At 42.6% G+C, this 15,542-nt stretch overlaps 1 protein-coding gene across 1 annotated transcript in view; it reads right to left on the minus strand.

The window, feature by feature from the left end:
• Positions 1–15,542, minus strand: part of LOC132885390 (splicing factor 3B subunit 2-like) — a 92,379-nt gene that overhangs the window by 41,582 nt on the left and 35,255 nt on the right. Inside the window, exons 5-6 of the mRNA XM_060920038.1 lie at positions 13,577–13,639; positions 13,300–13,429 (exon numbers count right to left, since the gene is read on the minus strand). Of these exons, the coding sequence (XP_060776021.1) occupies positions 13,300–13,429; positions 13,577–13,639 (193 nt within the window). The remainder of the gene's footprint in view (positions 1–13,299; positions 13,430–13,576; positions 13,640–15,542) is intronic.

Here is a 15,542-nt window from a genome sequence, read left to right on the forward strand (position 1 = left end):
ATTAGGTAAAGGTGTAGATCTGGAGGGTCCTCAGGCATAGTGTTTTGGTAAACTGGGATGTATGGATGCTGTCACCCCCCCCCCCCCCCCGGCTATCACACATTCACTCGAGTTTGTTGATGGTGTAGTGGCTGCTGCTTTATGTCCTGGGGCTCCCTCATGTCTGTGTTACCTTCTGGCTCTCCCTTTTAGTTATACCGTCATAGTTGTTGGCCGCTGTGGCCTGATGGTTAGAGAAGTAGCTTTGGGCCCAAAAGGTCACTGGTTCGATTCCCTGGACCAGCAGGACTGGCTGAAGTGCCCTTGAGTAAGGCACCTAATCCCCCCCCAAGTGCTCTGGCAAGAGTGCTGGCGTACCTCGTGTCCAATTAGCCAAAGAAAAGCTGATGATGTGATCATCAGCTCGGGTGGTTCCCGACTGTCATAATTAGCCTTGCTGGAGTCCTTGCTTACACTCAATGCAAAACGTATACTGTTTTTAACCATTCAGTGACACCGGGCATACCCAACAACTTGTGTTTTCACATCTCGATCTCCTGAGATGGAGATGCTGACCTCTTCGGCTCCTCGGACCTGCCTGATCCATCCTGATGCCCTACTTCTGGTTGGAGTCTCATCACATCGCTCCTGTGGAGGACGGCCCCGCATGGACAGTCGAAAGTCGCACTTGGAAGATGCTCTGGACACTTACAGTTTTGCTATGATGGCTGAGGACTACAACTGACATGAGAACTTTAGGACTGCAGTCGTACTCAAGTCTCCAACAGTTGATAACTTCAAAGAGACTTCATATTTAACACTGAGGCTGCGGTCCCCCCGGGGGGACTTTTTGGACTGTTCCAAACACACGTCTGAAGCTCCGCGGGTTTTTGTGCTAGAAACATTCAAGTAACACCACTAGAAACCTTGAATCTTCTAGTTTTCAAAAAAATTTTTTTTATATATCTCAACAGCCTCTTAACGACACACCCTTCAGCTATTCACATGTTAAGCGCATGGAACATCAGTGTCGTCATTCGCTCATTGTGTAGCAAGGGGAGATGAGAACACGCCCCATTTCACCGGTATAAACAAGCGCACATGTTCACTTGTTTCCATACCAACTGAGAAACTTTGAGGAATGGCCAATGCAAGGAAGATGTCTCACTAGCGGTTGTTGTCATGCTTTTTCGGTTAGCGTATAGGGAGAGCTACATTACATTTAGCAGACGCTTTTATCCAAAGCGACCTTACAATTGAGAAAAACAAAATCAAGCTACAGTAAAACACAGGAAATCAGAGTAAGAAGTGAGTGCATGTTTGATGGTTAGTGGGTTGTTAGGATAGGAGGTGCTCTTTGAAGAGAAAGAACTAGTTGATCGAAACGTGCCGTGTTATTTTCGTCAAGTTTTGAAAACATTTTTTCTGTTGCCAAACTATGTTTCACTGATTTACAGTAATTAGTTACCTAAATCAACATGCCCTGCATAGACATAGTTTATCTTCATTGCTAACTTTAGATTTATTATAGTCCATGCATAAGATTATGAAATGCAGCTCTGGCTTTTAGGGATTCTTTTCTTTGCAGTAACTTTCCAAGCAGAGAGGTGTGGGAGGGGGCAGGGAGGTACAGGGGCCAGGGGCTTTGACAAATGGACTATTGACAGTGACGGGGGGGGGGATTACTGGTGAATTACACCTACCTCATGAATATTCATTTGAAAGGCCAACTGGCTTTGAAGAAAACAAGCTGTGTTCACACTTATACCGGTACGAAAGTGGTATAACTGTATCGATACAAAGTATACCGGTACAGTTTAGTGCATCTGTCCACACTAGCGAGAGATATGTTTGCGGTTTTCTTTCACGGAAGTTGAAATGCGCGTGCGCGAAATGTTTCCGTGGTTACCGAGTAACTTCCTTCCGAGAATATGGCGGATGAAACAACGCGTGTGTGCTTTTTGTTGTCAATGTACAGTCTGTATTTCTGGTGGTCATTTATTCAGTCGAACCGTATAAAACGCGCGAGGCAGTTGAGAAAGAAACAAAGAAAACGAATCTCCCTTTCTCCCTCTTCTTCCTTTCTTCCTCCCTCCCTCCCCCCCTTCTCCCTCTTTCCTTCTCTTCCCCTCTTCTTCCTTTCTTCCTCCCTCTTTCCCCCTCCCTTTTCCCCCCTCCCCTCCCTTTTCCCCTCTTCTTCCTTTCTTCCTCCCTCTTTCTCCCTCCCTCCCCTGCTCCCTTTCTCTGCTCCATGTAGCTCCACGGTCGTTTTGTTTTCGCATGCGCATTATATTTGTATTGATACAGAGCCGCTTCATCTGTCCACACTGCAGCGAAGCACTACAGTACCGATACTGTACCGGTACGAAACCCATACATTTGTGGGTTTCGTACCGATACAGTTATACCGCTACAGTACCGGTATGGACCCTTTTCACGTGACGTCACGACAAACGCGGCCGCCATTTTGGACATGTACTACCAGTAGTTTACCACAGCCAACATTGAGGAACGACAGCAAAGAAAGTTTTTACTTTCAGCAAGACTTCCATCATGCCACTATATTGTTGTGCACCTGGATGTAGTAACCATCAACAAACAAGGCAAGGGTTATCGTTTTATCGGATCCCGGTAGATGCTGACTGACAGAGAAGATGGATAGCGGCATACCAACACTTGTGTAGTGACCACTTTGTTGGAGGTAAGACGAATAAAATTAGCCAGAAAAGGCATTACATTGCTGTTAACATTCCATTCTAGTTTACTGTAATTATGATCTGGCAGCTATTTACACCGGATCCAGTGTAAATACCTGCCGGAGCCAACATCCGAGCTAGCGAGCTAGCGCTGGCTCCGGCCGGGCGCGAGCTAGCGCTGGCTCCGGAACCTCGGACGTTGGCTCCGGCAGCTATTTACACTGTATCCGGTGTAAATAGCTGCCAGATCATAATTACAGTAAACTAGAACGTCCGAGCTAGCTCGCTAGCGCTGGCTCCGAGCCTCCGCGAGCCAGCGCTGGCTCGCAGCGGCTCGGAGCCAGCGCTGGCTCGCTAGCTCGGACGTTGGCTCCGGCAGCTATTTACACTGGATCCGGTGTAAATAGCTGCCAGATCATAATTACAGTAAACTAGTAAATACAGTTTTCTGCATCTCGCTCCTTTTTCTTTTATGTTTGTCGCCTTCCTCGCATTCAAACCGATTCGAGCAGAAGTCCACTACATGTCCAAAATGGCGGTCGCTGTTACGAAGGTCACGTGACTGAAAAGGGTCTATAGTTGCTAGTGTGGACAGGTGTTGCGGTACGAAAGTAGTATCGTATCAGTACAAAATCCCTAGTGTGGACAGGGTAATAGATAGTCTGAAGTTTATACAATTAGTATTGAAATTACAGAAAATTTCTGAATGCTGTTCTTACTTTTACGTAGCCAACACCTATGTTTACAAGGTTCAGACTTCAAAAGTCTTGCGTAGATATATATATTTATATAGTTTTTTTTTACAAGGTTTGAAGACTCTGAAAATAGTTTTTTGTAAGGTTGTGTTTGCACTTAATTGAAATAAAGACAAATTTCATTACATTCACTTACTCTCATATTGCTGAGGGCGTCCAGAATATAACCATGTGTGTCACTTTTGCATGGATGTTTTTAGTTGGATGAAACACTTAAAAATGTCAAGGTTTATCAGACTGCCACAGAGCGTCTGACAGGCCCAGGACCTCAGAGTGTTATACTATAATTCATTTCCTGGTTACATAGTAATACTTTGACTATATAGAACACCATTATAGAAGCTTTTTATTTATAAAATCGCACCAGCTTATCACCCAGATGAGGATGGGTTCCCTTTTGAGTCTGGGTCCTCTCGAGGTTTCTTCCTCGTGTCATCTGAGGGAGTTTTTCCTAGCCACCGTCGCCACAGGCTCGCTCATCAGGGATAAACAAATTTATTAGGGACAAAATTAGCTGAGGTGTTTAAAGCCTTTAAATTTTCTGCAAAGCTGTTTTGCGACAATATTGTTAAAAGCGCTATACAAAGAAACTTGTATCTCGCCTCGAGCAGTATGTTGGCATTCGTGGCACTGCTCTCCAATGGTTTAGGTCATACTTGGCAAACAGGAGCTTCGCTGTGATGATTGGCGACCTCTGTTCTTCATATGCATCCCTCTCTTGTGGGGTGCCACAGGGCTCTATTCTCGGCCCGATTCTGTTTTCTTTGTACATGTTACCTCTGGGATCAATTATAAAAAAAAAAAAACACAATCTGTCTTTTCATTTTTATGCTGATGATTTGCAGATATATTTGCCCATGAGACCCAATGAAAATACGGCGCTTACTAAGTTACTGGCTTGTATTACTGACGTAAAGCAGTGTCTGGCACGGAACTTTTTGCATTTGAACGACAGCAAAACAATGTATTTTATTTGGCACGTCACCCACGTCAAATGTTTTTACAACAAATTTTGGTACTCTGGCCCCCTTTTTTAAACAATTTGTACAAAATCTTGGGGCAACGTTTGACAGTGGGCTTAAATTTGAAAAACAGATTAGTTCTGTTGTTAGAACGAGCTTTTTTCAACTTCGTCTCTTGGCCAAAGCGAAGCCGTTTCTTAGTCGGCAGGATCTCGAGAAGGCAATTCATGCATTTATCAGTTCGAGACTGGACTATTGTAATGCCCTGTATGTTGGCCTCAGCCAGTCTTCAATTTTACATCTTCAACTTGTACAGAACGCTGCAGCCCGATTTTTAACAAGCACGCCTAGACGTGAACACATTACTCCTGTGTTGTCGTCACTCCATTGGCTTCCAGTCTGTTTTAGAATTGATTTTAAACTTCTGTTTGTTTTTAATGCCATCAATGGCCTGGCTCCCTCTTACCTGTCTGAGATTTTAACTATTCGTGATCGTGGTAGGGCCCTGCGTTCTTCGGGTCAGCTTCTGTTAGAAGCTCCAAGGTCGAGATATAAACAGTGGGGTGATCGTTCTTTTGCTGTCGCTGCTCCCAGACTGTGGAACAATCTGCCCCCGACATTCGCACCACTATTGATCCCGGCCTTTTTAAATCCAAGTTGAAGACCTACTTTTTTAGATTGGCATACAATCCTGACTAGGGGAGTCTTGTTTTTGAGGGGTGCTTCGTTTCGTCTGTTTTATTTCAAGTACTTCTGAAAGGCTTCTGGTAATCTGCAGCACGGTGGCACCTTCCGCAGTCAAAACCTGTGTGTTTTTATGCGTTTTGGTGTTGTGTTTTATGGCTTTGATGTAAAGCACTTTGGGTACCTTTTGGTTATTGTAAAGGGTTATATAAATAAAATTTGACTGATTGAAAGAAACTGAGTTGACAATTCAAACAGGAAAAATAATAATAATAATAAAAAAAAAACCTATGCAGCCATCTACAATATAGCTACATTGATTTATGAACCTAGATCTGGTTTGAATTGAAAAGGAAAAGGTTGCTATTAAAGACAATCAGCATACACTCTACTACTTACCAGAGAAAGCAAGTGAGAAATCTGCAATTCATCCCTGAGTCTTAAGCTGAACATTGACAGTTAATAAAAGCTCATCAGGAAATGTCCACAAAAGCACTGCCATGTGCAAAATTTGAGACACTGCAATGAAATACACGCGCAGCACGAAACCTGGTTATGCTAGAAAGGTAGCAGGGGCTAATGCTAACTAAAGAAGAAACCCGTAATGCTCGCGCTTCTGCTCCACTCAGTGCTGTTAAACCCAACATTCAACTGAACTGAACCACATCAGATCAGGAGTGAATTCAAGTTTAGAGAATCATTACTTATTTATTGTTTTGTGGATCATATGTACTAAACATCAGATCACATCTGACATGCTACTGCACGGCTCGAAAGTCGCGGTGGTCCGGTCGCCTGAGGCGACTTAATTTGTCATTTGGCAGTTAATTCCTGTCACGAGCCAGCCCGGCTGGCTAGTTGAAAATAATTTAAAAAAATAAAAATAAAAAAAATAATAATAATAATATGAAGCGAAGATTCAGACACGCCGCCACATATTAAGCGCGTGCCGTGTCTGTGTTCATCGATGTGTTTATCGGCAGGACGGAAAATACCGAAGAATTCCGAATCATATCGTGTACGAGTCAGGCTGTCAGTTTTTTCACTACTGCGCATGCATATAATGCATCTCGTTGAATATCGCGGTAATGACGTTATCAAATTCAATAGATGTGGCCACATTATCGCCCATTTAAACACGCGTTTTTGTTGTTTCATCTACATCGCAATGAAGCTTTGGCAGATGTGGAATTTTCTGAAAGGTGTACAGAAACCGCCAGAGACGGGGACAAAGCGACCTCGGTCTGAAGAGGAGGAAAAGGCCACCGATAAAGCGTACGAGAAGGAGAAACGACAAAGGACTTATAAGCAAACATGGGAGCAGGGTAGGCCTTGGCTGCGATACGATTTTTATGGAATAATTAATTTTTTTCAAGTTGATTCCTAGTCAATATGAAGCTCCTAATGCTTTCTCTCTCAAATGGTTAAATACAGAAAGTAGGGGTGGGACGCGATTAAAAATTTTAATCTAATTAATTAGAGCCTTTGAAATTAATTAATCGAAATTAATCGCGTTTTAATCGCATAGAAATATCTGACTTGAGAACAGGTAGAAAGACATTTTTTCCACATGGATTTTGAATGACAATACATAAGCTTAAATCAACAAAATATTGTTGTTTATTTTTTTTTTCAAAACCAAGATCAACAAGCCAGTGCAAATTCTGCCATAAAGTTCAGCATATTTAGGAAAGTTAATTTCAGAAATTCAGGTAGCTTTATAGGTATAGGTAGATCTTCTGTAAACTATAACTGTTTTTGGGGGGTAAAACGCAATACTTTCAAGTACATTCAGAACAAGGTAAACCCTGTTAGAAAACATCTCTGTTGCCTCTGAGGCTTTAACACACTTTGTTGATTTATCAACAGTTGAAATGATTACAAAAAAAATCAGAGAAATTAAATCAAACTCAGTCCAACTCTGAATAACATTGGCCAAGACAAACAGTTCAACATAAAGTGATCCATTAAAAAAGTGCCATAAAGTTCAGCATATTTAGGAAAGTTAATTTCAGAAATTCAGGTAGCTTTATAGGTATAGGTAGATCTTCTGTAAACTAAAACACTTTTTTTTTTGTAAAACGCAATTCTTTCAAGTACATTCAGAGCAATGTAAATAAACCCTGTTAGAAAACATCTCTCTGTTACCTCTGAGGCTTTAACACACTTGATTTATCAACGGTTGAAATGATTACAAAAAAGAGAAATTAAATGAAACTCAGTCCAACTCTGAATAACACTGGCCAAGACAAACAGTTCAACATAAAGTGATCCATTAAAAAGTGCCAGTGATTGACCTCAATCTCAAGTCTTCCAATATCCTTTTGAAAAATAACTGGCCAACTGGCCTCAGGATACATTTAACTGATTACTGCTCCTTCTCTTTCAGCCAGTTGCTGAGACAAACTAGCCTGTTGACATTTTCGGAGCTCAAGGCTGCCCTCTTCTTTTGAGCTATATTACCTGCCAGGGAGAATAATCTTTCGCAAGGGACAGAAGTGGCAGGGCTGCCCAGATACTTGCGGGCCAGGGCAGAGAGCTGTGGATGGGCTCCCTCATGAGTGGACCACCACTGCAGTGGGCAGTCTCTCTCACTGATGGTAGGCTCTGCCCTGTAACGGGTCAAGGCTCCTTTGGGCCAATCTTCATCCTCCGATTCAGAATCTGAATTATACAGCAGGAGGCTCCTCTTCCTTGCTGGCTCCTCTGTGCGTTCCGGAGTGGCTCTGCCTGGTTGTTTTTGCACCAGTGCCTCAATGCTGGTCCACACCTCTCCTCGCTCTCCTCTTGGTAGACACTTTAGGTCCTTAAAATCAGAGTAAGAATCAGAAACAGGTTTGTTGTCGGTTGTCAGTCAGTCATTTGTTGTCAGTCAGAGATTTACAGTGTAAAAGCTGGGTGAAATTCATTGTCATATATGGTTTCCATCATGTTATTAAATAGAAGGGGGGGGGGGCAGAGGAAACGGGTTCATAAGCAAGAAAAGAGAAAAATAAACAAGACATTACAGGTTACCTTAAAACGAGGGTCGAGTGCTGTTGCCACTCTGAGCCATCCATGGTTGAGGGTAGAGGTCGACCGATTTAATCAGCCGATTTTTGCCATTTTTTAATGTATCGGCATCGGCTGATTTTCTTATTTGGTCGCGCCGATTTAAAGTCAGGCACGACAGCTACATAGAACGCGGCGTGCAAAAGACCCAAGCCAACAAATGTTTCAGGAGTCAGCAGAGATAGCCTACAGGTAAGGCTTCAATTCTTACATTTCAATGTCCTAAAGTCGTATATTTGCTCTCATGATAGCTGTAGTCTGTGATGTGTTGCTTCATTTAGCGAAAGGAAAAACGAATAGCATTTCAACTGCATCGGAGTTGTAGAATTCCTCTCGAAACGAAACGTTGCGATGCGTAGCCTTGTGGCCGCGAGTGCGTCGGGAATGCGTCGACTATGTAAGCCCCCTTAACGCTGGTGACCGCTATGTTCCGATCTAAACTGTAGTAACGGACAATCTAAGTGAAAAGTTAACAAAAAGAGGACGCAAAACTAACCTGTGAACGTATTATAACATTGCCATCCCATGTCCATTCGTTTTCGCGATGTATACATGTTTGATTTGATTGTGAACCAGAGACCGATGCTAGACCTCTGCAGTTCCTATTTCCGGTTTCCTGCACAGCATGCTGGGAGACGGAGTTTTATATTGTTGAAACAGAAACGTGTGAAAGTTCAAGGCATGGAAGTTCCACAGTGAAACTGTATAACTTGAACATGTATTTTGCCGTTTTGAAGTAACTATCTGAAGTTGTCACATCATGGAAGTCTTCTTGCACTCTGTTAGTCTATTGATTATTTTAATACGTTTAAGTCATTAATTTGTTAATTCTTATTGTTATGATGAGTACAGTCATTTTTATATAATAATATATAGTATAAATATTATGTATGTTATTTATAATGAAAATAAATGTTATGAATAATAAAATCTAAATGAAATTAATAATTTTTCATTAACATATAGTAACAGTAACATTGAAGGCACTATTAAATGCTAATTGTGTTAAGTTTATAAGTGTTGTGCGTCCTCTTACTAGTATGATATTTTAGCATGCCAATTAAGGACAACACGATAGCATATCGGCCCTAAAAACCGGCCCAAAAAAATTGGCAGCTCATATCGGCTGACTCTGACCTCTAAATATCAGTATTGCCATCGGCTTTAGAAAAACCCATATCGGTCGACCTCTAGTTGAGGGCATCCTCGCGTTGAGACAGTTCCTTTTCAAACGCAGCCTTGAACTTCACCACATAAGCTGGGTCATCATCTGAGGCCTCCATGGTGCGGGTCAGGTGGCGGAGAGCAGGTAACACAACTGAGCACGACACATAATTCTCACCCCCAAGGAGCTCTGTCACATCTCTGCAGAGGATAGTTAATCAATCAATCAAATCAATCAATCAATATTATGTAAATAGCACATCATACATAACTGTCATTCAATGTGCTAAAGAGTAGAGAAAGACAAGAAAGAAGGGTATTGCAATAGTCAACTCTACAGGTAATTAAAGCGTGGATTAATTTCTGCAAATCCTGTTTACATACAACATTTTTAATTTTAGCCATGTTCCTAAGGTGCCAAAAAGCTGATTACAGTGATTAATTATTTTGCCATTTAATAGTGGATTAAAAACAGTATCAACTTTATACTATAGTCATAGTGATATTAACATTCAGTACAATACATTTTGGAAGGGTAATTTAAGTTATACTGGACTCTCAGTCAAATCACAACGTTTTGAATCCCATTAATGAAAGTTGGTGAGTGTTTACCTGCATGGTGAAAGTAGGGTTTCGAGCCTCTGCAGTCTGTCCCACTCAGCAGTAGTCAACATGGTGAGCTTGTGCTTGGCGAGCGTAGCCTTCACAGCATCTTGGTTCTTCAGCAGACGAGAGACCATCAACAGGGTGGAATTCCATCTTGTGGAAACGTCCTGCATCAGTGGCTCGTTGTCTTGGCCTAGTTGCGTTTGCTCCTGGTGCAGTTCCTCTGTGTTTGAGGGGCTGTGTTTAAAATGCCCGACTATCTTACGACATCTCACCAGTGTGGCTGTGAACCCGCTGTCAGCAAGGCAAACTGTGATCGTCCTCTGTAACAGGTGAGCAACACATGGCATGTGCTGGAATGTGAGCTGTCTCATTGCAGCGGTCATGGCATGGGCACTGTCTGTTCCGATTGTGGTGACTTTCTGTGTGATTTCCCAGGCCTCTGCCACAGACTCAAAATCTTCTGCCGCGTTTTCAGCAAAGTGCCTTGTGGTGATCTTCTTGATGGTTAAGGCAAACGAGTGAAGACGCCACTTGTCAATAAAGTGTGCCGTCACACCGAGGTAATTTGCGTTGCTGACCGAGGTCCAGTGATCCCCAGTAATAGCGACGCATTCTGCTTTTTCCAACAAATTCTCTTTCTCTCCCTTTTCACTGTCGTAGAGCTGCTGGACCCTCTTTGTCACTGTTTTTCTGCATGGCAGCTCATACGTGGTGTCAGACAACGCAATCTGAAGTACCTTTTCCAGCCCCTTATCTTCTACCACTGCAATGGGTCTGCAGTCGAGAGCCGCCCAGTAAGCCAGCGCGTTGGTCATTTTCTCTGCCGTGGTCTTGCTGACCTTGCCCTTGAAACTCAGTTGATGTAGTGTGGGTTGGCTGTGTGTCGTCCATGTTGGGTTAGCTTGCGCGCCATCTGCCAAGCTTGCTGCTACATGTTTGGCATTGAGGTGGTATTTCAGGCTTGATGCACTGCGGTGATACACGAACTCCTTGTTGCACAATTTACATACGACCACGCTCTTATCAACTCTCCCATCCTGTATTTTATAACAGAATTTCCCCTGCATGGGGCCAACTAAAACGTTCTCATCCGCTTCTTGTACTTCTTCCATCTCTCCTTCCAAAAACCAGCGTCCTTTGAAAACCGGCGTTCTTCTTCTCCTGTTCTTTTTCTGTTTCCGTCCGGCTGTATTCCGTCACGCATTAGTGCTGCCCCCACAGGTAAAATCCCAAACGACGACTTCTGAGTTTCCAGAAGGCTGTGTACACCATCAGACGTAATGCCACTCTCCACTGCTCTAATGCAGAAGGACGTGTCTGTTATAGTGTGCGATTAAAATACGTTGTTTTTTTTTAACGCGTTGATATTTGTGATTAATTAATCGAAATTAACGCGCTAATGTCCCAGCCCTAACAGAAAGCATGTTGGACATATTTTGGGTGCTATAGTCATAATAGTAAGTATATTTGTTTTCAATACTCATACACCAAGTTGCCAAGTTTTCCAATATATTATTATTTGTTGATATTCTATTATGGTGCTCTGTGTTGTTCTCATTTATGTATTTAACAACAGTATCAAAATACTCGGGTCTTGAAATAAATGCACATTAGTCATGAACAACGGTAACTACTCTCTTTTGCGTTATTTTTGACAGAAGTAAAATTCACACATGAACAAATTTTGGCGAGTTGATTTTCTGTTTCGCTAGTCACTTTGGAAGGTAACTAGTCCGGCTGGCTGGTGAAAAAAATATATGAATTTCTAGGCCTGTACTGGTACCGATACGCATAACGTTCAATTATTCAGTCGGTTTAAAGGCAATGTGAGGCTCCTGTTTGAAAGCTACAATACCGTTCAAAAGTTTGGGGTCACCCAGACAATTGTGTGTTTTCCATGAAAAGTCACACTTTTATTTACCACCATAAGTTGTAAAATGAATAGAAAATATAGTCAAGACATTTTTCTGGCCATTTTGAGCATTTAATCGACCCCACAAATGTGATGCTCCAGAAACTCAATCTGCTCAAAGGAAGGTCAGTTTTATAGCTTCTCTAAAGAGCTCAACTGTTTTCAGCTGTGCTAACATGATTGTACAAGGGTTTTCTAATCATCCATTAGCCTTCTGAGGCAATGAGCAAACACATTGTACCATTAGAACACTGGAGTGAGAGTTGCTGGAAATGGGCCTCTATACACCTATGGAGATATTGCACCAAAAACCAGACATTTGCAGCTAGAATAGTCATTTACCACATTAGCAATGTATAGATTGGATTTCTGATTAGTTTAAAGTGATCTTCATTGAAAAGAACAGTGCTTTTCTTTCAAAAATAAGGACATTTCAAAGTGACCCCAAACTTTTGAATGGTAGTGTACATCAGACAAATACATATAAACTACTTTGCATAATAAATTCTCTCTAACACACAGTTGAAGACTTGAATAAACACAGGATATGTCTGGCAGCCATCTTGGCTAGGTAATGTACAACAATGCAGTTAAAGGTGCTGACTGCAAAGTCATCTGAAATTTAAAAAAAAAAAAAATTTGGGCGTGACATTTTCCTGTCTCACATGTGGAGGAAACGATCATTTTGCTGTCCTGAGGGTCGCTTTCCTCTGTTCTGGGACTGAGCATCCTGCCTTGAGGTAAACAGTACGGCGCTACGGAAACAGCCGAACACGAGGAGCTTTAACTAATTAGCATAACTATGGAACTGAGTCACACCAAGATGGCAACATGCGGAAAACATCGTGACTCTGCATCGACCTCGGAGAGTTTTCAGTCACAGGGATATAATTTATGGTTGACATTCGTGAACAAATTTGTGAAACAAAATATGACTCTCTCTTTTCTCTGTTCCTGCTTTTGTGTTCTCGTTTCTTTCTCTGTAAGACCAAAACATTAGGTGTATAACTCCATACTCGCTACTGTGGAGTCGAGCCCACGCATTCTCAGGCTAAGATCGCTAAGTGCTAGCTAGAATGATTTAGTTATCTGTCCAGAAAAATGAGGTCATCTAATCTTGCTCCATCTTGCAGCTGCACTCACTAGTCAGGTTTTCCTTTTCTTTTCCGCTGGAGGGAGAGTCGAGTCCGCCATGTTTGCCCACGCTGACTTGCTTTGGTTAACAGTAGGTCAGACGCCCCACGGTGGTCACATGATATTGTTGCTCACTTACTTCAGCAATCTCCGGAATCGTAAAACGCGGGACGCTTTTTATCTCGGCAAAACATTTACACACAGGATACACGGTGTGTGCAGCAGTGAAACATCTCCAAACTCCAACAGCAACAGAAATAAAACATTTTACCCAGAATTCAACTTTGCAGTCAGAAGCTTAAAAAGCAATTCTGACTCCGCTCTAACTGTGGAGTGGAGGAACAGACAGTCACCTCTGAGTGGAGGAATAGGGGGCAGCAGGTTGGGTGCAGGTCCTGCTTCTGGGGCCCGGGTGCCTGGTGGTCCCACCTGCTGCAGCTTAACCAGCTCCTGCTGCCTCTCGTGCTCCAGCAGCTGTGCAGCCTGGAGACAAACAGGAGAAGCTTAGTGGTGAAATGGAAACAAAACCCACTGAACACGTTCAAATTAATTCATTTTTTTTTTAGCCGAGTCTCAGAGTACCAAACTAAAACCTGTGTACATGAGTACAGTGGTTATAAATGTTCTTACTCTCTTCTGTTGCTCGAGAAGCTCCTGCTCCTTCAGCTGCTCCTCCATCACTCTGGAATCGCCCTGAAACACCACACACACACACACAAATCCATTTCACTTCCATCAGCAGGCACCCAAATTGTTGGTCATAAGAAGGAAACCATCTTAAAACAGACAATATCACATCGACATTGTGATACATTACGCCACTAACTGCATTTCAGAGAGACACAGTTTGTGCCCAACACTGTTCCTTGTAGCAAGCAGCAGCAGTTTAACGACCAGGGCTGTGAAATAGAAATGACAAAATCCGAGGAAACAATTTTAGCAGGGGGTCTGGGAGGAGCAGCCCCCCAGGAGCCGGGGGCCCCAGAAGCTGAACAGATTGTGTGTATATTGATGGATTTGAAGCATCTCCTGAAAGCAAATATTTTCTCAACCATGCCATTTAATTTGAACTGTTTATTATTATTATTATAAATTGAATATATAAAATGTGAACAAGATGGTCTACCTGGTAATCTATAGATCGACAGCTTCAATTTCACCAATTCCGCATGTTTTTTTCCTTTAACATGGTCAACCAAACGCGTTCTTCCACCAGAACCGTACTTCACATCCTGATGGCACAAGATGCAGTAAGCTTTCCCCGGTTCTTTTAACTTCTGTATGTGCTCATACACTACCGACTTTAAACTCCAGCCATCGCCAATTCCATGGATTTTTGATGCCGTTTTCCTTGTCAAATGTTTGACATCGTCGGTCTTCCCGTCCTCCCTCTGAACGATGTCCCTCCGTGACACGGACATACCGCGAAATTCTCCTTTTCAAAACTGTTGATATCGAAAGCGTGTTTAAAGAACACAAGATTCGTGCCATGGTTTGTAAGCATGGCGCAACCTGTAACTGTTACTGTTATAGTCATGTTGTCTGTTGTTGCCCAAATGAGGATGGGTTCCCTTTTGAGTCTGGTTCCTCTCGAGTAGGGCTGCGTACCGGTACTGTACCATGAAAATCGATTCGGTATAGGTCCAAAACACCGGATCATGAAGTACCAGTACTGTACCGAACAGATAAATTTACACCAAGTATCTGCTTATTTTGTGACTGAAGATGCGTAAATCCTACCACAAAGACAAAAATTTAGCACTGGGAAAGACGTAAAATGCCGCGCTGAAACTTGAAATCAGAGCCATCTTTGATTTGAGATCCTCTCGCCACAGTCTCACGAGACATTGCGAGAGCCTGGCTGATCCAGCGTTCTGATTGGTCAAAAAGACTCAAAATCAGGTCAGCCATTTTTCCTTTGCTGGCACTGGCAGTCTTTGCTGCTTTGTGTAATTTTGCCGCGTAAGTTAAAGGCCGCAGACTGCGCGGAGTCTATAGTACTCTAGTGTAGTCACTTCTCACTGTGAGACAACTTATGACTTTGTCCCAAGTTAACTATAGTGTGAGCAGCAGTCTCAAAAGTAGCCGGTTACCGGCGGCAAATCGCCGTCTGTGGCTTGTTATGCCGCTGGCTATTGTCAGTGGAGTCACAAAATTTAATATTCAATATTTCTGACGGCAAAAAAAAAGTTGTGAATGTAAATTACATCCACTATGTCATGTATGTCCGTTGCCACGTCAACTTTGTTTACATCCTCGACATGAGTGCAGCCATTACTACCCCTTGTGCCATATGTAAGCCGTACTCTGATTGGCTTAGAGTGTTCCATGGACTGTGAATGGTTCATACCATCATGTGACTCACAAATGGCGACGAAGAGAGTTGCAAGCGGCTCCATGCCGGATGCATGGCTAAAAAGGTCTAGAGGGAAAGGTAAGTACGTTTTGAACGCAAATTTATTCTGTCATTGTGTTGATATAGAAAAATAAATACGTCCTAGTCCACCGTTTCTCAGCCTTGCTTAAGACATTATAATCGCAGATCGTAAAGTTGACTCTGCGTTTGACAGCTGCTCGAAAAAACAAACTGCGTGCG

Source organism: Neoarius graeffei, chromosome 1 (genome assembly GCF_027579695.1).
Source record: "Neoarius graeffei isolate fNeoGra1 chromosome 1, fNeoGra1.pri, whole genome shotgun sequence".
NCBI lineage: Eukaryota > Metazoa > Chordata > Actinopteri > Siluriformes > Ariidae > Neoarius > Neoarius graeffei.